General features: G+C 60.0%; 2 protein-coding genes across 16 annotated transcripts in view; one reads left to right on the forward strand and one right to left on the reverse strand.

Moving 5' to 3' along the window:
• The window catches only part of MYO18A (myosin XVIIIA), a 36,342-nt gene extending 21,687 nt beyond the window's left edge, over positions 1 to 14,655 (forward strand). For 14 of the 15 annotated variants that reach the window (XM_085557357.1, XM_085557343.1, XM_085557344.1 and 11 more), the window contains 24 exons: positions 234 to 343; positions 431 to 496; positions 737 to 865; positions 1,319 to 1,462; positions 2,458 to 2,547; positions 2,633 to 2,752; positions 2,829 to 2,940; positions 3,042 to 3,169; positions 3,280 to 3,434; positions 4,571 to 4,694; positions 4,770 to 4,970; positions 5,262 to 5,372; positions 5,696 to 5,800; positions 5,912 to 6,058; positions 6,149 to 6,262; positions 6,407 to 6,523; positions 6,627 to 6,710; positions 6,920 to 7,057; positions 7,733 to 7,918; positions 8,001 to 8,140; positions 9,175 to 9,219; positions 10,728 to 10,850; positions 11,776 to 12,945; positions 13,990 to 14,655. In XM_085557357.1, coding sequence (XP_085413483.1) covers positions 234 to 343; positions 431 to 496; positions 737 to 865; positions 1,319 to 1,462; positions 2,458 to 2,547; positions 2,633 to 2,752; positions 2,829 to 2,940; positions 3,042 to 3,169; positions 3,280 to 3,434; positions 4,571 to 4,694; positions 4,770 to 4,970; positions 5,262 to 5,372; positions 5,696 to 5,800; positions 5,912 to 6,058; positions 6,149 to 6,262; positions 6,407 to 6,523; positions 6,627 to 6,710; positions 6,920 to 7,057; positions 7,733 to 7,918; positions 8,001 to 8,140; positions 9,175 to 9,219; positions 10,728 to 10,850; positions 11,776 to 12,937 — 3,851 coding nt within the window. In that variant the 3' untranslated portion in view covers positions 12,938 to 12,945; positions 13,990 to 14,655. The remainder of the gene's footprint in view (positions 1 to 233; positions 344 to 430; positions 497 to 736; positions 866 to 1,318; positions 1,463 to 2,457; positions 2,548 to 2,632; positions 2,753 to 2,828; positions 2,941 to 3,041; positions 3,170 to 3,279; positions 3,435 to 4,570; positions 4,695 to 4,769; positions 4,971 to 5,261; positions 5,373 to 5,695; positions 5,801 to 5,911; positions 6,059 to 6,148; positions 6,263 to 6,406; positions 6,524 to 6,626; positions 6,711 to 6,919; positions 7,058 to 7,732; positions 7,919 to 8,000; positions 8,141 to 9,174; positions 9,220 to 10,727; positions 10,851 to 11,775; positions 12,946 to 13,989) is intronic. The other variant, XM_085557356.1, reaches the window with a different exon arrangement.
• A 522-nt stretch (positions 14,656 to 15,177) lies between these two features.
• Positions 15,178 to 20,710, reverse strand: PIPOX (pipecolic acid and sarcosine oxidase). The gene is made up of 8 exons (XM_085557358.1): positions 18,204 to 20,710; positions 17,737 to 17,885; positions 16,778 to 16,979; positions 16,480 to 16,662; positions 16,266 to 16,418; positions 16,041 to 16,199; positions 15,857 to 15,932; positions 15,178 to 15,761 (listed from the first exon to the last, which is right to left on the reverse strand). Exons 1-8 carry the CDS (start codon positions 18,327 to 18,329, stop codon positions 15,631 to 15,633), a joined length of 1,179 nt encoding a protein of 392 aa, XP_085413484.1. The 5' UTR covers positions 18,330 to 20,710; the 3' UTR covers positions 15,178 to 15,630.
• Between the last annotated feature and the right edge of the window lie 95 nt (positions 20,711 to 20,805).

The raw sequence follows: 20,805 nt of genomic DNA on the forward strand, positions 1-20,805 counted from the left end.
CGAGGAGGGATCTGGCCACTTTCTCCTCAGATCCCAGCCAAATCTGCTGGAGGTTGCAGCCAAATAAAACTTCCCAGGGAGGCTGAGGGCATTCCAGCTATGCCTGACCCCATGGGGAGCTTGTGTCACGTGGGGCAACCCAAAACATGAGCCCCAGCATGTCAGGGCACATGGGGCTGTTCCTGGCCATCCCCTGGGCATCCACAGAGCCCCAGTCTCCCTTGCTTCCCCAGGTTACCCTGACCACATGGTGTTTGCGGAGTTCAGGCGGCGCTTTGATGTCCTGGCCCCACACCTGACCAAAAAGCATGGGCGCAACTACATTGTGGTGGATGAGAAGCGGGTATGTGTCCCATGGCAGACCCACGCTGTGGTCCAGTGTCCCCTGCACCTCAAAGGGCCTGCCCCTGACACCTTTCCCTCCCTGCAGGCGGTGGAGGAGCTCCTGGAATCACTGGACCTGGAGAAGAGCAGCTACCACATGGGCTTGAGCCGGGTATGGTGCCTGACACCAGTGGGTGTGGGCAGGGCTGTGCGTCACGGCACGGTGGGACAGCAAAAGGGCAGTGTTGTTCACTCCCACCCACGGCATTCCTCATGCCTGGGGAATAAAACCCCATGGTGGGATAGGAGCAGTGGCTGTGGAGGGGAGAGATGCATTCCCACCAGCAAAAGGGTGGCACGGTGTGGCCGGAGGGATGCCGGCACCCATCGCTGTCCTGCTCCCCTCCCACAGGTGTTTTTCCGGGCTGGATCGCTGGCCAGGCTGGAGGAACAGCGGGACAGACAGACCAGCAGGAACATCACCCTCTTCCAAGCTGCGTGCAGGGGCTTCCTGGCACGGCAGCACTTCAAGAAGAGAAAGGTTCGTCCCAGCGACTCTCCCCTCCCCGCTCTGCTGCACAATTTCGCCTAAAATGGGCAGTGCAGCCTTTCTGCGCCTCCTGGGCCAGCACCTCCTCCTCCCGCCTCCCCCGGAGCCGTGGGGGGCCAGGGGGAACCGGGGGGCCAGGGGGAACCGGCAGGGAGGCTGCTGGGCATCGCCGCCAAAGGATGAAGCCACGCTTCAGCTCCTACTTTTATCATTAGAGGAGGTGTAAAATAGGCATCTTACAGTGCCTCATCTTCCTGGGATTAGCATTTAGAGGGGCTGGAGAGGACCAAACAGCAAATTTGCTGGTGCAATTAGCCCAAATGCTAACAAAGGGAAGCGTGCCACGGTGCTGGCAGGGCTGCTGAGCACCCACACGCCCTGCTTTGCCCTCCTGGTGGCCCTGTACTGACCCCACACCCCGTGCTGACCCCATGCCCTGCACAGATCCAGGATTTGGCCATCCGCTGCGTGCAGAAGAACATCAAGAAGAACAAAGGGGTGAAGGATTGGCCCTGGTGGAAGCTCTTCACCACGGTGCGGCCCCTCATCGAGGTGCAGCTCACCGAGGACCAGATCCGCGGCAAAGACGTGGGTATCCATGCCGGGGGCTGCTGGATGGAGCAGGGAGGGCTTGGGGGAGCGTTGGCCCTGGGCAGGGCCCCACAGTGGGGTGGGATGCAGGATGCCATGGTGGGGTCACATGCAGAAGCTAATGGTGAGGTGGGATGCAGGAGCCCGCAGTGGGGTGGGAAGTGAAACCCAGGGAGGGGTGGGATGCAGGATCCTGTGGTGGATTAGGATACAGGATCCCGCTGTGGGTTGGGATGTGGGAGCCCATGGTGGGGTGAGATGCAGGACCACGTTTGCCTGCGCCCCGTCAGCGCCAGGCTCGAATTGCTCCCTAATTTGCGAATCAGCATGTCATTAGCATCCCGAGAGCCGGCTGTTGCTTGAGCCCAATTACAAGCGTGGAGAATGGAAATGAAACCGTGCGCCGAGAGGCAAATGTGGGGGCTCCGCTCGCACTGGCAACCAGACACTGGTGCACCCGGCGAGCACGGAGCTGCTGCCTGGCTCAGCTTTCACCCTGACCTGCTGGGGACAGACACCTGGGTGGGGGCACCTGGGCAGGGGCACCTGGCCCCCCTGCTGCACCCCCAGCCTGTGCTGGGACTAGAGGAAGAGAGAGGATGATGTTAGCAGCCAGACATGCTTCCACAGCACTGCCTGGTGGTCCCCCTCCCTCCCTACCTGGGCTGGGTACACCCAAACCCTTCAGCAAGCTGCTGATGTGTGGATTTGCTCCCACCTCCTCTCCCGGGGAACGTGGGTACCCCACTGGAGCTTTTCTAGGACTGCCTGGCATTTCGACACCATTTATGGGGTTGGAGTCGGCACGACGGCGGAGCGGGTTGGGGAAAGTCCCTGCCCAGCACTTGGCAGGGGAGAGCAGCCCCGGGGAGCCCCCACCCTGCTCATCCTGTGCTGGGGGAGTGCTGGGGAGGGGCAGAGAGCTGCCAGCCTCCTACCCGCCAGCCTCTTCCCTGCGCCTGCCCCCTCCCTCACCGCCCGCTCTGTTGCAGGAAGAGATCCAGCAGCTGAAGAGCAAACTTGAGAAGGTGGAGAAGGAGCGTAACGAGCTGCGGCTCAACAGCGACCGCCTGGAGAGCAGGGTAGGTCTTTGCCACTGCTGGGATGGGGTATGGTGCCCTGCCAGCCGGCCCCAGCCCACGGTCCCATTCCCCCTGCCACCCCCAGATCACAGAACTGACGTCGGAGCTGACGGACGAGCGGAACACCGGCGAGTCGGCCTCCCAGCTGCTGGACGCTGAGACGGCCGAGAGGCTGCGGGCTGAGAAGGAGATGAAGGACCTGCAGGTAAATGTGCCCCTCCCCGGCCTCGCAGTGTCTCGTGTCCCCCTCAAGTGCTCACCACGGCCACGTCCCCTCCCAGGCCAAGTACGATGCCCTGAAGAAGCAGATGGAGTCGATGGAGATGGAGGTGATGGAGGCTCGGCTCATCCGGGCGGCCGAGCTCAATGGGGAGCTCGACGATGATGATTCAGGTACTGTCCTGCCTCCAGTGCTGGCTGCTGGCACACCCTGCAGTGTCCCCTTCTCCCTGTGCCACCCCCACGGCTCCTTGGTGACCACATTGCCCACGCAGGTGGCGAATGGCGGCTGAAATACGAGCGAGCAGTGCGGGAGATCGACTTCACCAAGAAACGGCTGCAGCAGGAGCTGGAGGACAAGCTGGAGGTGGAGCAGCAGGGCAAGAGGCAGCTGGAGCGCAAGGTGAGTGGCGGTTCAGCTCTGGGGACTCTCTGGTCCCCTCAGCATGGCTAGGACAGCAGGGACACGGTGGCATCCCAGAGCCCTCACTGCCTGCCCACCTCTGCCCACAGCTGGCAGACCTGCAGGCGGACAGCGAGGAGAGCCAGCGGGCGCTGCAGCAGCTGAAGAAGAAGTGCCAGCGCCTGGCTGCTGAGCTGCAGGACACCAAGCTGCACCTTGAGGGACAGCAGGGACGCAACCATGACCTGGAGAAGAAGCAGCGGAGGTGGGGACTGTGCGCTGGCGGTGGGGGGGGACGTGGGGGACATGCCTCTGGCGAAGTGGCATTACCATTTTAGCAGGGATCTGGGCACCTCACCAGCTCCTACTTGGCCGAGGTGTCTCCAGTGGGATGGGGCTGCCCGAGTTGGATGTGTTTGTTGTGGGGGGATCCCCATGCCCTTTTGGGGGGCCCAGAACTGAGTGATCCCATCCATGTGGGGTCCTGCCCTGTGGTGGACGCTGCTGGTGCTCTGCATCTCCACTCGGCACACGCTGCCATCCCGTCCCCTCTCCCAGCCCCAAAGTTTGCTAACGTTATTAAGCAGCAGGGACGCTTTCATCTCATTATGGTAATGATCGCACACACAAATACAGCGAGAGAATCCAATCTAATTAATTTCAATTTCCGCGGATTGGAGTCTGTGCTAATGCAGCTGTTTATTACCCAGCGCAGGGAAAAATGGGGATTAGCTGCCGAGGTGTTTAACGCAGGTCACAAACTCAAGCTCAGGGTTGTTTTCCAAGCCCCAAAGGCAGTGATTTTGGAGCAAACCCAGCTGATCCCGTCCCAGGGGCACTGGAGGAGATTGCTATGTTGCTGCCTGGCTACAGGCTGTGCTAAGCACTCCTTCAACAGGAGCTTGTGTCCCCTCTGGGGGATCACGTATCCCCTTTGGGGATGGGACTGGTGCCATGTCCTGTGGAACCCCCACACTGGGATGCAGCTGTGGGAGCCGAGGTACCACAAGAGCCCATCTCTCCTAGAGACCCCTCCATGTCCTGCTTGGCAGGTTTGGTGACCCCAGCTGCTTTGGAGTAGCCAAACCCCTGCCACTGGCAGCTACGGGCACATGCTGTCCCTGGAAAACAACTGAGCTGCTGCTGGAGTTGGTGCTGCAGGTGCTGCACTCCCCTTTAGCGCGGAGTGAAGGCGTCAGGAGGAGTGTCTGAGTGACTCTGTGCCACCATGCTGGCAATTAAAGACTCATCAACAATGTGTTCCAAACAAGCACTCAGCAGCACACCACCCTTCCCAGTGCTTGCTGCTGAGGGAAGGGGATGCTCAGTGCAGTGCCCCTGGCACAGGGCTGAGGGTCAGTCCCCGGGGTGCTGAGTGCTCACCCCACTCTCCCCATGCAGGTTTGACAGCGAGCTCTCACAGGCGCATGAGGAGGCGCAGCGGGAGCGGCTGCAGCGGGAGAAGCTGAGCCGGGAGAAGGATGTGTTGGTGGCCGAGGTCTTTGGCCTCAAGCAGCTGCTGGAGGTGAGTAGCCCCCAGACCCTCCCCAGCCTCCCAGTCATGGGTGCCCCGGTCTGATGGTGACCCTGTCTCTCGCAGGACAGGGACTCGGACATCGCAGGGCTGACACAGAAGGCGGAGGCGCTGGAGGCAGAGCTGCAGGACATCTCCTCCCAGGAGTCAAAGGATGAAGCCTCCCTGGCCAAGGTGAAGAAACAGCTGAGGGACCTGGAGGCGAAGGTCAAAGACCAGGAAGAGGAACTGGATGAGCAGGCTGGGACCATCCAGATGCTGGAGCAGGTACAGCGGGGAGGAGCGAGGTTTCTGGGTGGGGTGGTTTCAGGGCTGTTATTACCTGGGCCGGGCTTGCCTGGGAAGAGGAGGCGGTCGCCCTGAGCCCGGCATCAGGCCAGGCATCGCCGCGGCCAACACGGCTCCTGGCCCTCCGTGCCATGGCCCGGCAGGTCACCATGGGGCGGGCAGCCCAGCTGGCCTCAGACCGGGGGGTTTTCAGGGTGAGTGGTGCCTGGAGAGTGGCATGGAGGGGTCCCCACATCCCCTTCACTCTGACCACATCCCCACCATTCGCAGGCGAAGCTGCGGCTGGAGATGGAGATGGAGCGGCTGCGGCAGACCCACGCCAAGGAGGTGGAGAGCCGTGATGAGGAGGTGGAGGAGATCCGGCAGTCCTGCCAGAAGAAGGTAGGGCTCGGCTGTGACCCCCTCTGCCCAGGAGGGCCTGGGATGCATCCCCATGCCCTGGCTGGGTGCTAGGAGCTGCCAGCTGGGCACCGTCATGCAGCACACGGCTCCCACACAGCGACCACAGCCCGGCTCCACCGGCCCGGCGGGTCCGACCAGTCCTGCTGCTGCCCGGGCCGGCGCACGCCGGGCTTGGTGCCTCTGGTTGTGCAAACACCCAGCTGGTGGGGTCACACAGTGTCTCCAGGGTGTGGGGACACGTGAGGAGGGGGTCATGACCCCTCCCCGCTGCCCTGACCACCTGCCCCCTGGCTGTCCCCCAGCTGAAGCAGATGGAGGTGCAGCTGGAGGAGGAGTACGAGGACAAGCAGAAGGTGCTGAGAGAGAAGCGGGAGCTGGAGAGCAAGTTATCTGCTGTCAGCGAGCAGGTGGGGTGAAGGGCAGCTGGGCACCTGCCTTGCTTTGGGGACCCTGAGGTGGCTGTGGTGGGCTGGGCACCCCTCTGGTGTGGAACGGTGGCAAAGTTTCCCCTGCCACAGGCCAACCAGCGGGACTTTGAGACGGAAAAGCGCCTGCGCCGAGACCTGAAGAGAACAAAGGCATTGCTGGCTGATGCTCAGATCATGCTGGACCACCTGAAAAACAATGCACCCAGCAAGAGGGAGATCACCCAGCTCAAGAATCAGGTGTGCATCTAGACACTCCTCGTCCTGCAGGCTTTGAGGGACACAGGGTGTCCCTGTTCCCTGGCCAGGCACTGAGCTATATCCCTGCAGCTGGAAGAGTCGGAGTTCACCTGTGCAGCTGCTGTCAAGGCCCGCAAATCCATGGAGGTGGAGATCGAGGACCTCCATCTGCAGATCGATGACCTTGCCAAGGCCAAGGCAGCGGTGAGTGGGTTTGAGTTGTGAGAAACCATGGTGGGACCATGCCCCATTTGCACTCAGGGTGGCCCCACGCTGTTTGGAGTGGGTTTGGAGGGTGAGTGCCCCGTTTTTGGGATGCAGTGGGAGACGTGTGTGTTCTCCCTGCAGCTGGAGGAGCAGCTGAGCCGTCTGCAACGGGAAAAGAACGAAGTGCAGAGCCGGCTGGAGGAGGACCAGGAGGACATGAATGAGCTGATGAAGAAGCACAAGGCAGCTGTGGCCCAGGTGAAGTGGGAACAGCAGCTGCACCCAACCCCACCCCCTCAAGATGTCCCTCTTAAAGCCAGTGCAGTGGGATCCCCACTTATGGCCTTGATGTGTCCTGCAGGCATCCCGGGACCTGGCACAGATGAATGACCTCCAGGCACAGCTGGAGGAGGTCAGCAAGGAGAAGCAGGAGCTGCAGGAGAAGGTGAGGATGCACCCTGGGACAATGGGGGGCACCGGACACCTGCTGCCCACACCATGTGGGAGTGCCCTGCACCATGGGGGTGCAGAGCAGTCCGGTGGGAAGCTCTCCATCAGGATGGGAGCAGCATGGCCAGCAGCTCTCCTCCAGGACAGCGTGGCAGTGGGGGCAGGGTGATTGTGGTTGAGGCTGAGGCTGTGCCCTCCCCGCAGCTGCAAGGTCTGCAGAGCCAGCTGGAGTTCCTGGAGCAATCCATGGTGGACAAGTCGCTGGTGAGCCGGCAGGAGGCCAAGATCCGCGAGCTGGAGACCAGGCTGGAGTTTGAGAGGACTCAAGTCAAGCGCCTGGAGGTAGTCATGGGGCTTTCCCTCTGCTCCAGCCGGGACAGGGGTGCAGCAGGACCATAATGAAGCTGCCTGAGAGTTTTCTGAGTGCCTCCCCTCCCCACGACCCCCCACGCTACAACCCTCCCGCTCTGGCAGCCCAGCCCTGTCTCCACAGGGAAGGCTCCCTGCGAGCACTGATAACAGTAATCCACCGCCCAGCCCGGCAAAGTGCTGCTCTTTCCCTGCATCGACTTAGGGAAATTATAGACTCCCCAGTCCCGCGAACGCAGCCTGTTTTATATTCTGCCTCCGCAGCTCTGCCGGGGAGCGCGGCAGCTTAGCTCTCCTCTTCATATTTTCCAAGCTATTATTTCCTTCTCCACTCTCTCTGCCGGGGCCATAAATATGCAGCGGCTGGCTCAGTGGCTGGGGGAGAACAGAAGCTATTTTTTCCCTACGTTACATGTTTTAATTACTTCACACACAGTTAAATCTATTTTTCCAATTCAACAAAGCCCTTGCTGTTGTTCTGCCCCTTCCCTGGCCCTGGGAGGGGGTGGTTTCTCCTCCATCTCCTTGTGTAAATCGATGGGAGTGGGATCCAACCTTGCATCATATGCTGACGGTGTTGGGGTGAGGGTGGATCTTCAGGGTGAGAGGTCCATGGTGGGGATTTGGGGTGACCCCGCTGCTCGTCAGAGCCTGGCCACGCGGCTGAAGGAGAACATGGAGAAGCTGACAGAGGAGCGGGATCAGCGCGCAGCCGCCGAGAACCGGGAGAAGGAGCAGAACAAGCGGCTGCAGCGGCAGCTCCGTGATGTCAAGGAGGAGATGGGCGAGCTGGCCAAGAAGGAGGCAGAAGCCAGCCGCAAGAAGCATGAGCTGGTGAGGAACCCGTGATAGGGCCAGGCAGGGCACAAGGGGATGTTCCCTGAGGAATGTGGCTCATCCCACTTGCTCCCCGCAGGAGATGGACCTGGAGAGTCTGGAAGCTGCCAACCAGAGCCTGCAGTCAGACCTGAAGCTGGCCTTCAAGCGCATCGGGGACCTGCAGGCAGCCATCGAGGATGAGATGGAGAGTGACAGCAATGAGGACCTCATCAATAGGTGAGAGACAAGGCCTGGCTCTCCTGCATCCCTGGGGGTCACCGCTTCCCCTTGCCACTTCAGAAATGCCACAGGGACCCCTTGGCTCTGCCTGCCCTGGCAGGATGCTGTCTGTGCATCCATCCATGCATCGTGCACACGTGCATCTGTCCATGCCCCCGTGTCTGTCGGTCCATGCATCGGGCACCTGTGCACACAGGCATCAGTCCATGCATCTGTGCATCCATCCCTCCGTCCACCCGCAGCCCCCATGAGCTTCAACCACTTGTGGAGGTGCCTGAAATGCATCCAGGATCCTGCCAGCTGGCTGGAAACAGCCCAGGAAGCCCCAGGAGCCAGGGCAGCACAAGCTGGCAGGAGGTTTGGGATGCTGGGATCCAGCCCAGCCCAGGATAGAATTGTAGAATCATACAATTGTTTAGGTTGGGAAAGACCTCTGAGATAATCGACTCCAGCCATTAACTCAGCACTGCCATGTTAGCACTAAATCATGTCCCCAAGTGCCACATCCACACATTTTTTTTATGTTTCCAGGCAATGACTACACCACTTCCCTGGACAACCTGTTAAAATGCCTGACCACCCTTTTGGTGAAGAAATTTTCCCTAATATCCAATCTAAACCTCCCATGGCACAACTTGAAGCCATGGCCTCTTGTCTTATCGCTTTTTCCTTGGGAGTAGTGCCTGACCCCCCTGGAGTGAAAAAGTGCCCCGTGATTCTCCTTTTCTCCAGGCTGAGTCCCCCCAGCTCCCTCAATTGCTCCTCATCAGATTTGTGTTCCAGACCATTCCTCAGCTTTGTTGCCTTTCCTTGGATATGCTTCAGCACCCAACCTGGGATGCTGGGATCCAGCTGGGTGCAATCCCACTCCAGGGGCACAGGGCAGCCTCACCTCCCTCCCCAGACCCTTCCCCATAATTTAATTTGCCCACCCACTTGGTCTTTTTTTTTTTTTTAATTTTACTTTCATTTAATTTCTTTTCTGTTGTGTTTCTCCCCCCTCCGACCCTGCCCCCTCCAACCCCTCCCAGTTTGCAGGACATGGTGGCAAAGTATCAGAAAAGAAAGAGTAAAATGTGAGGAGCATCTCTTTCCTTCCTCCCCTCCCCTAACCCCCACCTCACCCCCAGGGGCCGGGGTCCCGCATGCCACTGGCCCAACTCTGCATGCCCTAACAGCACCCACGGCACGCACATAACCACATCCCGTGCATGGGGACGGGATGAGCCCCTGGGATGGGGTGGGGGGGTGATGCTCTGCCGTGGCTGATGACAAATGTGGCAGCTTGTGGCAGCAATGGAGCCCTGCTGCCACTAATTAATACCCCACCCATGGTCGCTGCCACGACCCGGGTCCTGCTTAACTAACGGCACGTTTGCCTGGACACAAACTGTGTTTGATGTGGAGCTTAATTCCATTGGTTAGAAAACCTTAGCTGCCCCTAGGGCTTGTTTTTTGGGGCTCATTGGGGTTGTTTTTTTTTTTTGGTGCCATTCTGTGGTTTTTTTGTTGGTGTTTTTTTTCCCCCAAGCCCAGCGTTGCCTGGATGTATTGCAGGGGAGGGAGATGCGCAGGATGGAGAGCGGCTCGTTGCTCTGAATTTAAAAAGAGAAGGATTCATACACAGGGTCTATCCAGGCTTGTCCCTGGTGCTGTTTGCCTTCATTCCCAGGCAGGGAATAAGCCCAGAACCAGGCAGATAAAAGGCCATTTAAGATTCTATGATACATCCCATCCCTTCCTTGGAGTGGCCTGGTGGGAGCGGGGTGGCGAGAGGGGACCACACTGCTTCAATTTCCCTATAGATCCCGACGGTGCTGCCATAGCCCTAATGAAAGCAGTAAGCGGCGAGGTATTAAGAGAGATTTATTCAGGGATGCTTTTAACGTGGAGGAATGGATTTTGCAATGCAGACAGCACCTTCTTTCTAAAGGCAATCAATATGGTTACGAACGGCCGTTATAAATTAGATGGTTTAAGCCAGATAGGACTTTTTTTACGCCGAGACGTAAATCAGGGGCTCTCGGGCACGGCAGGGCTGTAAATCTGCCCGCTGTGCTCCCGCGCCCGCCGTGCCAGAGCTGTTTCTGTTCCGCCTGCTAAACTCCTGTTTACCCGGGGCCATCAGCATTGCTCTTCCTCGCTGTAATTCTGCGCTCCACGGCAGCCTATAAAATGAACCCACTTATTTCCTTCCCGATCCCGGAGCCTGAAATCTCCTGTGTTTCTGGAGCCGTGCCCTGCCTGCTGCCCCAAAGCCAGGCCTTGCTGTCTCCAGCTCTGGAGCTGTGCAGTGACAGGGAGATGTTGGGCAGAGGGTGCAGGAGCCTCTTGGGCAGCCTTAGGGGTGGTTTGGGGGTGCTTCAGGGAGCCCCTGGCTTGCAGGTTGAGCTATGTGCGTGCAGATTATGTCTCAAAAATGGAGCAAACCATAGGATGGGGTTTCACCCATGCCAGGGTACACAGGCAGTGGGTGCTGGAGGGGTTCAGTGCCTTCCAGTGCACTTCCATCTCTCCAGCACCCAAAAACTCACTGCCTTTTGCTGACCTTGCTTTCTTCCACCCTGACCCACTCCTCTGGCAGTGATGGTGACTCAGATGTGGACTCGGAGCTGGAGGAGCGCGTGGATGGGGTGAAGTCTTGGCTCTCCAAGAACAAAGGCTCCTCCAAAGCGCTCTCGGATGATGGCAGCCTGAAGGGCAGCAGGTGGGTGCAGAGCTGGGCATGGGGCTGACAGGCAGAGGACAGGCTGAGCTGTGCTGGGACATGGATAGGGCTGGGTGGGTGCCTGTGGGATGTGGCATTTCATGCTGTGTTCCCAGGTGGTGCTTGTGTGGATGGCCAGGGAAGGGTTAATGCTGGTGAGCGGCTCAGTCTTCACTGGGGACACGAATCCCCCCACCCAGGGGGAACTCCCTGGTCCCCCTTCCTTCATCCCACCATGGAGGACTATGGGGCATCCACAGCCCCAAGCCCATCTGCCTCCCCAGGGCTTGCAGTGCTGGCCTTTAGCTCTAGCTCTATGCAGCATTCCATCTCTCCAGGACCGATTCCCTGCTCCATCCTGCCCTCCTCTGCAGCCCCACCCCATCCCTCCCCACACTTCTCAGAAAATGCTGGCAGAGGTGGGGAACGTGCCCAGGTGCACCCACGGCATGAGGCTGAGGCACACAGCCCCACTCCCCCTTGGAAAACGCTTTCCTGCTGAGTGCAGATTGCTTTTATCCAAACCCAATTTCCTAGCAGGGCTCCAGGAGTCCCAGGGGACTCCCTCCCTCTGCCGAGCAGGGGGGAAAGATCTGAGCTGGTTTCTGTTAATTGGTTTAATTTATTCAGCGGTGCAGATGTAAAACATTTTGTTATTGGAGATAATTCCACCTTTTCTGAAGTCGGGAATCAAACGCAGCGGCTCCAGGTAGCCGACAATGAAATAAATTGAAGGCAACGCTTTTAAGGGGAATCAAAGTGCTGGGCTAGAACAATTCCCCCATTTACATGACATTTTTTTCCACGATGCCATTTCCCGCTGACGCAAATTGCCGAGGCCGCCTCGCCGGCCCCTCCTTCGCCCGCTCATCTCCGTGTCTCTCTTGTCTCCCCGGTGCGTGCGGGCCGCGGCGCCGCGCCGCAGGTCAGCCCCGCCGGACGGCCCCGAGCCCGAGGAGCGGCCGCTGTCGGTGTTGAGCTCCCTCAGCTACAGGAAGCGGCCGGGCCTCAAGGACTCCATAGGCGGCCTCGGGGATGAGCAGACGCTGTTCAGCGCCCTGGGCGAGCGGCCGCCTTCCCCCGAGCGCCCTCCGCGCCGGGCGGCCCGCGGCGGAGAGCCCCGGGACCGGGCGGCCGTCATCGCCCGCGCCTTCGCCGACGCCAGCGGCCGGGCTCGCCAAGGGCTGGACAAGCGGTGGTCCCTCTCGGCCACCGACGTAGAGAAAGCCTCTGTCGCCTCCGCCCCAGTGAGCCGCGTCTCCTCCGCCTCCTGGCGCGGGCTGGAGGACGGCGATGATGGGGACGAGGGATGCTCGGTGCTGAGCTTCGCCCTCTCCAGCCCCGGCAGCTTGCGGAGCCGGCGCGGGGGCCCCGAGGGCCGCCCCGAGTCGCGGCTCTCCCTGGCCCGCAGCCGCCTGGATGAGGCGGACGAGGGGTCCCGCGGGCAGCCGCTCTTGGGGCGCAGCTTCTCTGTGCCCCCGCGGCCCCGCAGCGCGGCCTCCGAGGAGGAAGGTCCTGGGGATGCCCATCCCGTGCGGCACCGCTCCTACCTCGACCCCGACCTGGAAGCCGCCATCCAAGAGGTGCTGAGCTACCGCCCGCTGCAAGCCAGGGGCTACTCCAGCCCCGACTCGGGGGACGACGGCCGGAGTGTCCGCAGCGTCCGGAGTGTCCGGAGTGCGGCCCCCCTGGGCGCCGCTGACCGCCCCTCCGGCAGCCTGCGCCGCTCCGCGTCCGCCCTCGACTTCTCCCGGCACACTTGCCGGTGCCGCAGCAGCTCGGGCTCCTCGGAGGAAGAGGAGGAGCAGAAGAAGAAGAGCTCCAAGAAGCGCGCCAAGAAAAGCAAGAAGAAATCCAAGAAGAAGAAGAAGAAGCAGCAGTCCTCATCCGAGTCCAGTTCCTCCTCCGAGTCGTCCTCCGGCTCCACCAGCTCCTACCGCAGCACCTCCAGTGTCAAGAAGGGCCCGCGGGGGGCGGGGAGCGAGGAGCCGACACGTCCTGCCCGCGGGAAGAAGGAGGAGAAGCAGCGGAAAAAGCAGGTGGACAACCTGATGATGAAGTACCTGTACCGTCCCGAGAGCGACTGAGGCAGGAGGTGGGAGCGGTGTGTGCCGTGCAGCATGAGCCTCCCCGTGTGCCACTAACCGCTCGCCCTAACCCTCTCCTGACTCCGGAGTTCTCCTCCGCCCGCATGGGGCGCCCCGGGATGGGGCAGCCCTCTGTGCCTGCAGCAGCCCTGCTTTGGGCATCTCCATCCGTGGGGAGATCCCCGGCATGGCCGCAGCGGGACCGGCGGCTGCCCATGCTGCCAGGACTCAGCGTGGTCAGGATTAGCACTGCGAGACACCAGGAAGTGCTAATCCCTTCCTGGCTCTCCAGCCATCAGCCGGGACACATCTGGATTTATTCCTTCAGGAAATGTTTAAGGGTTTGATGGGTACAGCCCCCAGGAGCAGAGGGGAGTGGGATGGGTACTAACATGCACCCAATGAAGTGTGTGAGCATGGGGGAGGCAGCAGCCATGGTTGGGGGGACCAAGGCTGGGCTGCTGGAGCTCAGAGTTGCCCTGTGCCCTATGTTGGGTGCCTGTGATGGGAATTTGGAGTGCATCAAGCTGCAGGACTCTGAAGCTCTGCACACTGATGCAGAGAGGGTGTGCTTGGGCTCGCTGGCAGCAATTTCAGAGCAGGCTTCGTCCTTTCTGATGGCTGAATAGGAGAGTGGCTGGAGGAAGGGAAAGAAGCCTTTTGGAAATGTGGTTGCCTTGGGCTGTCTGTCCCAGAGGAAGGGAAGCAACACTCCCAGCCCTGGGCTCGGGTACAGGCAGGACCCTCAGGGTGTCTGGGAGCACTGGTGTTGGCATTCAGGGCCACCAGCCTTTTCTTGGGCAGGCTCAGCTCGGCCCCACTGCAGAGCAGGGGCTCAGCTCAGCGCAGCGAGGAGTTGTTTGCAGTGAGGCATGTCCCAAATATCTCGGAAAGAATAAAAAAGGAGGCAATCAAGGCTCCATCCAGCTGGCTGCCAGCGTGCTGGCTCACCGCAGCTCCCGCTGCAGCCGGAGGGGAGTTGTGCTCAGCAGCCAAGCCATGCTGGGACATGGAGCCCCTCATCACCCCCCTGACCCTGCTCTCTCCCACAGCCCCACGAGCTCCCGGCACACCTTCACCTACGACAGATGGGACGATGAGCAGGATGCCGGGGACAGCACACGTCGCTCCTCCCGCAGCTCCCCCAGTGCCAGCGAGGCGGAGAGCCGGGCTGCCGAGACCCCCGCCTAGCCCCCCACCACCGCTTCCACCGCCCCGGGAACACTCGGCTCCGGGGGTTGCCCCGGACAGTCGGTATTTCTTCTGCACGGGGTTGGGGGGGACACACGCAGCCGCCCCCCGGCTCCAGCCATGGGAGGAGCAGCCCGGCCGGCTCGCTGGCTGCACCCCCCACCCTCCCACCTCCTGTCTGTCCCTGGCGGCGGAGTCGGCTGCTCCGGCACCCGGGATTTATTCCTCAGTGCCTGCTGGCACCTTGTTTTATAACTTAAACTCCCCCCTTCGGCGCCCTGCCGTCCTCTTACTCCCCTTTTAGTTGAGCCAAAGACGTCTCTCGCTGGCCGGGCCCTGGGGAGCAGCCACCTGGCAGCCGGGGAGGGGACATGGGGAGAGGGTCCCCACATGCCCACCTGGGTTTTTGTGACCCCCCCAGCCCCCCACCTCTGCCTGGCTGTTTTGCACTAGCCCAGCTGTGCATCTTCCCCCACCCCCTTTACTTTCAGTATGAAAATAAACGTCATTTCTGGCTGGTGATAGTGGCTGCTGCCTGCTCCCTGTGCCTGGGGGGTCTCCCCGTTTTGGGGGGAGGGGGGTGTTTGCATGGTGGAAGGGTCTGATGGAATGCATCCAGCCCCAGCAAGGATTCAGGGCTTCAGGGAAGGGCCAAGTCTGGCCTCTTCCCTGAGCCTGCTGCACCCATGGGTGCTGGGGAGGGGAGCGGGGTGGGGGGAAGCCCTCCTGGGTGCCAGTGCTGAATCATTTATCAATCTTCATAAATATGCAGATGAGCAGCGGGACAGAGCCTCTGCCCGCTGGCGCTAAATAATTAACGCGGAGGAGATGATGATGTGCATTGCTGGCTGCCTGCAGGCAGCCTGAGCCCTGGCCCTGTGCTGTCCCCGTGCCACGTGCTGTGCCCTGCACCTGGCCCCAGGGACACCCTGCACCCTGGGGACCCCCCTCCCTCCTTGGCAGGCTGTTTCCCTTTCCCCACTATCTCCTGGAAGCACACAGGCCAAGCCCGGTGCTCGCTGCCATAAAGCCACGCTGCGCTAATGCGCTTTCATTAAGTGGGAGCGATCTAATGATAATAAAATGGCACATTTAACATTAAAACATTTAACTTGACTCCTAAGCGAGTGTGTCTCTCCACGCTGCTCCTGCTCCATCTTCATGAGGCTGACAAAGCTTCTTAATTTGTTCCCCAGGAGTGGGTGCTTGGTAGAGATGGCTTGGCACCGCATGGCATGGGGGTGCTGGGATGCTGCGATGCGGGGAGGCAGGGTACCAGGATGCAGGGATGTGGGGAAGCAAGGATGCAGAGGTGCTGGGATGGTGGAATATGGGGACATGGCAATGCAGGGCATCTGGGGTGTGGGGCTGGAGGAATGCAGCATGTTGGGAGTTCCCGGGGTACATGGAGATGGAGGTGTACTGTGTGTGAGGACACTGGGATGCAGGGACACAGCTGCAGGCCAGTGTGATGCCATGGGGGCACATCTGGAGCCCCACGCCTACTGTGCAGCCCCAAGCACACCGGGGAAACGAGTGATGGCAAAGTGGGCCATGTTGTAGGATGGCTCCTCGCCCAGGCTCAGCTCACACAGCAACTTCCCCACCACTGGTGCCAGCTTGAACCCATGGCCTGTGGGAAGGAGAGGGAAGGTGGGGACACAACAATCCCCACAACCCTGGACAGCTCTGGGGTGCTGGGCTGGGGGGGTGGCTGCCCTCGCCTACCTGAGAAGCCGGCACCAATGACGATGTTGCTGAACTTGGGGTGCCGGTCCAGGATGAAATCTTCATCTGGAGTGTTCTGGGGAGCCAGGGAGTGAAGGTGAGGGGACAGGGTGGGGTCCACCTTGGGGTGGAGGAAGGCTCGGGACCCCAAATGCCTGGATCTGAGCCCTGGGGAGGGTCTCACCGTGTAGAGGCAGGTCTCCATCACCGCTGGCTGGGTCTCCAGCCCGGGCAGGTAGCTGCTGATGAAGCTGCTCAGAACGGCGATGTCAGGGCGGGGGGCACTCGAGGGGGCCTGATCCCGCTTCTCTGGGTCAGTGGGGCTGCCATGGTGGTGGCACACCTGGAGGACAACTGGTGAGGGTGGGCTGGTTAGGGAATCCCCCACCTTCAGCTGTGCCCTGCTCACCTTCATCAGACCTGGGTACTCAATGGAGGGCAGCCCGTAGATGCCGTGGGGGGCTTGGCTCAGCCCCAGGGTCAAGAAGCAGGGACTGACACTGCCCAAGCCGGCGCTCCCAGGTTGCTTCTCCCTCCAGTAGCAGACATCGATGCGCAGGGGCTGGAATCACTCCATTAGCTCTGGCCATGATGCTGCCACCCCCTGTGCCACCAACCTTTACCTGCAGTGGCAGGCGGAGACCCAGCTGTTCCACGAAAGCACCAGTCCACGCTCCAGCCGTGATGATGAGCCGGGGGGCTTTGTACATACCAGCAGTGGTGGTGACAGTGACCGTGGCCCCAGGTTCGATGTGCAGCACCTTCTCCCCATCCCGCAGGGTGCCCCCGTGTCGGCGAAAGACATCCTGGGTGGGGAGAGTGACAGGAGGTGGCTGCGAGGACAGAGCCAGGGGACCCCCATCCCATCCCAAACCATCCCATGTCAATCCCAAAGCATTCCAGCCTCTCAGCAGCACCTACCTGCACTGCCTGCAGTGCCCGGCCAGCGAAGAGCACCCCGGCAGTACTGTCCACCAGGGCCACCTGGCCAGCTGGCAGCCGGAAGCCAGGGAAGCGCTGGGCCAGCGCCGCGGAGTCAAGGACCTCGTCAACACCCAGGCTCCTCCTGCAGGCCTCCAGCTCCGGCGCTCCCGGCGGCCCCAGCAGCACCAGTCCCGTCTGCCTGCATCCCACCAGTCAGGTCAGCTCATCCTGCTCCCCCTCCCTGCATGGACCCCCAGCTTGTTTTGCCCCTGGGGGAAACTGAGGCACGGTGATGCGTGGGATGTGCTACACCCTGGTGCTCCACAGTGGGTTGTAGGGGACAAGGGCAGAGTGAGATGCGTGGGGAGGGTGTGGACACTGACATCACACTCTGCCCCCTAAATACAGCAAGCGCCATCAGCCCTGACCCCGGCACAGGCACCGGAGGCTCATTTAGATGTTCATTTCCTTAATGACATTTCCTTTGTGGAGCCCCGTAAATTACCAGGAACTGGCAGCAGCCTGCCAAGGAAGCCGCATCCCACCCAAAGGTCAGCGCCTCCAGTCGAGCGGGGAGGGGACGGTGCGGCAGTGTCTGCATCTCTGTCCCCATCACCTGCAGAGGCTGGTGCCGCCCCTGTCCCCATCACCTGCAGAGGGTGGTGCCGTCCCTGTCCCCATCACCTGCAGAGGCTGGTGCCGCCCCTGTCCCCATCACCTGCAGAAGGTGGTGCCGCCCCTGTCCCCATCACCTGCAGAATGTGGTGACGTCCCTGTCCCCATCACCTGCAGAGGGTGGTGCCGTCCCTGTCCCCATCACCTGCAGAATGTGGTGACGTCCCTGTCCCCATCACCTGCAGAGGGTGGTGCCGCCCCTGTCCCCATCACCTGCAGAATGTGGTGACGTCCCTGTCCCCATCACCTGCAGAATATGGTGACGTCCCTGTCCCCATCACCTGCAGAGGGTGGTGCCGGTCTCGGCCTCCAGCTGCTGCCAGCGGCGGAAGCAGTCGGGCATCATGCGGGAGTAGTACTCCTGGGGGTAGGCGCTGCGGATGATGCGGCTCTGCCCGTGAGAGCTGCCCCGAGAGTGGGGCAGGAGGAACTGTAAGGCAGAGAGGACATGGGGGTGACCACAGACACTGCCACCCTCAATGCCACCACGTGCACCAGCGCCCTGCGGCAGTGGGCACCTTGGGGACACAGCCTATCCTGCCAACCACGGCACCGGGAAACAGCAGGGAACGGGGATCCTGGCGCTGGGGACAGGAGGGTCTTGGCACCAGGGACAGGGGCTGCTGGCACTGGGGACTGCAGTGCCGGCAGTGGCTCTGCTCCGTGCCGCGGTGGAGGGCAGCCAGGTCTGCAGGCACCCGGCCCAGCCTGTTGGGAACGGGGACGTGGCAGAATGGGGTCACCATACCTGCTCCAGCAGCAGAGTGTCCTTGTGGCGCTGGGCCAGGTGGTAGGCAGTGAAGGAGCCCTGGATGCCGGCCCCGATGACAATGACATCGTAGGTGGACTTCTGGGGCTGGCTGGGGGCAGCCATGTCCTTGTCCCTGCTGCTGTCTCTGTGGCCGATGGGAGCTGAGCTAAGGGGAGGAACGGGACAGAGTCCAGCCCAGCCGAGCGGGTGGCCACTGCCAGCTCTGTGGGGACACACAGGGGTCACGCTCTTCCTACCTCTTGAGGCTGGCCAGCCACGAATATTCTCATTCCCCACCAACGCTAACCCCTGGTCCCACCAGGGCAGGCAGCTCAGCTGCCATAGATGTGAAGAAAACCACTTCCAATAATTCCCCCTTTCCACTGGCCACTGCTGGCTCCAGCTGTGGTGCGACACAGGGCTTCCATTTGTGTGCCAATGGGAAACCCCCCCTTGCTTCCAGGCAAATAGGGCTTTTTTTCCCTCCAGCACAATTTATTACAGCCATAAACCATTTTGTCGCCATCTTTTGTTGTTATTTTTTTAACGGGAGATAGGGGTGATTTAGGGCTCACCAGAGCTGACAGGATATGGCATGGTGGATTTTGCAAATCTGTAGAATTTTGGGTGTGACTGGGGTTTGGGGACAATGCCTTGGAGTGGGGGATAACCCAGGCAGGGGCTGCCAGTTTTGCCCACTGCTGCCACTGTCCCGTGCTGCCTGACAGCTAATTAGGGGAATTAATTTACTTGGGCTTCTGCGGTGTAAAAGGCATTATTTACTGGTTAATTGTCGTTATTACAAAATGCTAAAGACCATTATTTATTTTGCCACTTGCCTGTGGTGATGAATGAAGCACTGGGGAGCACTGGAGGCTCTCACCAGGACACAGGGACACCCCAACATTGTGCAAAGGCAGACCTGGCAGCTCACAGTGGTGGGGAGGTGAGAGGAGGAGGATGGGCAGCACGGGCAGAGGTTGGGGTGCCCTCCAGACCCCTCATCCACCCCACTGCCCGTGACCACTGCTGCAGTGAGTGCATCCCAGTCTCAGCATCACCACCATGCCCAGGGCTCTGCATCGCAGAGGGCCCCGTTAAATCAGCACATCCTCTCTCGCCTTTGATGTTACAAATAATTCAGCAATTTCCCTGGGTTTCAGCTGACTTTTTTTTTGCTTTGAATAGCCCCTGTACTTGCTCTTCCTTTTTTGCTGGAAAGATGGAGAATAATTAATTATCCGTGAAACGTTAAATGGTAAAAATGAACTCCTCTCCCCTTAGCAGTGTGGTAATAGAATGGATGGAAAAGCCTTGCTTGTGAGGTTCCAGAGAAGGTGAGACCTTTGGTGGGACACAAGTCACCATCCCCAGGGCTCTGTGGGTCCCCTCAAGTCATTGCTTTTGTTCTGCAGGTGACTCCAACCAGTGCTAAACCCAGGCATCAGGGAGGTCTGCACCCCCAAAGACCAAAAGCAGCTGCAGGACCTCAACTTGCCTTAGGGTGTATTTTTGGGGGGTCCCCCCAGCCCTGTGCCAAGGTCTCCATCATCCCTGCCATGTCCTCTTCACCTGGGTTTATACTGACTGGAGGCAGTGCTTGTGGCAGCAAAAAATCCATTTCCCTAAACAGCTGGTATAGGTCAGAAGAGCTCAGTAAAAATGAAATATTCCCTGTATGGGCTGGGTGGATGGATGGGAAGACTCGGGGCTGGCAATGGCATGGGGAGGGGGAAATGGGGGCTTGGGAAATTGCCTGGCACAGGCTGTGGAGCTCAGACTCACGTGGCACTGGAAAAATGGGAAACAAGGAACTTTGGCCGAGGCTGGGCAAGGATCAGATGCAATTTGAAAGGTGCTAGACTGCACCCACTGCACCCTTTTCATCCACTGTACAGTGGGACAGACGTATCCCAAAATCCCATCATCCATCTATGCTGGCCTCATTTTTCACCAAGCACAAACCAACACTTAAAAAAGATTTAGGGAGCAATGCTGTTCCCCAGGGGGCCGAGGCAAACACGGCATCCTTCTCTCCCAGCTGCAACATTTTGGCTCCACGCATGCTCACCCCCATTTTCCTCCCCGGACCTCTCCATTCCCAATCCTTTGATGGCACCTGCAAAGAATTGTTTGTTTTCTGTCAAAAGCAACAGCGGCTGAAGTCAGCCCCTCATTAGCAGTCCAGGTACATGCCTGGGGATGCATCAGGCAGATTAAAATTATTTGAATATCATAATATTAGAAACTTCAATTTGGCCTCAAAATGCTCATCTTCCGAGCCCTACCAGGGCTTTGCTGCATTAAACATTGATGGCTCTACTGGCGGATCAAAGTTTTGGGTTTAGAGCTGAAAGTGCTTTGCAGAAGAGCCGGAAGCACCCCCGGGATGAGAAGGATCCCGACATCGCTCCCAGCCCCGCTCCCACCACAGCCGTGGGGCTGGTGGCACAACGGGCAGTGCCACAGGTCTGGTGGCACGCAGCCCATGACGTGGGGCTGGCTGCCGTTCTGCTCTCGGCTCCCCATGCCAAGCCATGCCATTCTCCAGGGCAGAAATGATGCATGTCAGCAAAGCAGGACCTGGGATTAAAATGAA

The sequence above is a fragment of the Lonchura striata genome, chromosome 19 (assembly GCF_050655825.1).
Source record: "Lonchura striata isolate lonStrDom1 chromosome 19, ASM5065582v1, whole genome shotgun sequence".
Lineage (NCBI taxonomy): Eukaryota > Metazoa > Chordata > Aves > Passeriformes > Estrildidae > Lonchura > Lonchura striata.

Coding starts and splice junctions, on each gene's coding strand:
- PIPOX (XM_085557358.1), bottom strand. CDS start 18,329: ATGGCTGCCCCCAGCCAGCCCCAGAAGTCCACCTACGATGTCATTGTC. Junction 16,980..17,736: donor ACCGGCACCACCCTCTGCAG/GTGATGGGGACA, acceptor GGTGGGATGCAG/GCAGACGGGACTGGTGCTGC. Junction 15,933..16,040: donor TGGAGACCTGCCTCTACACG/GTGAGACCCTCC, acceptor CTGGCTCCCCAG/AACACTCCAGATGAAGATTT.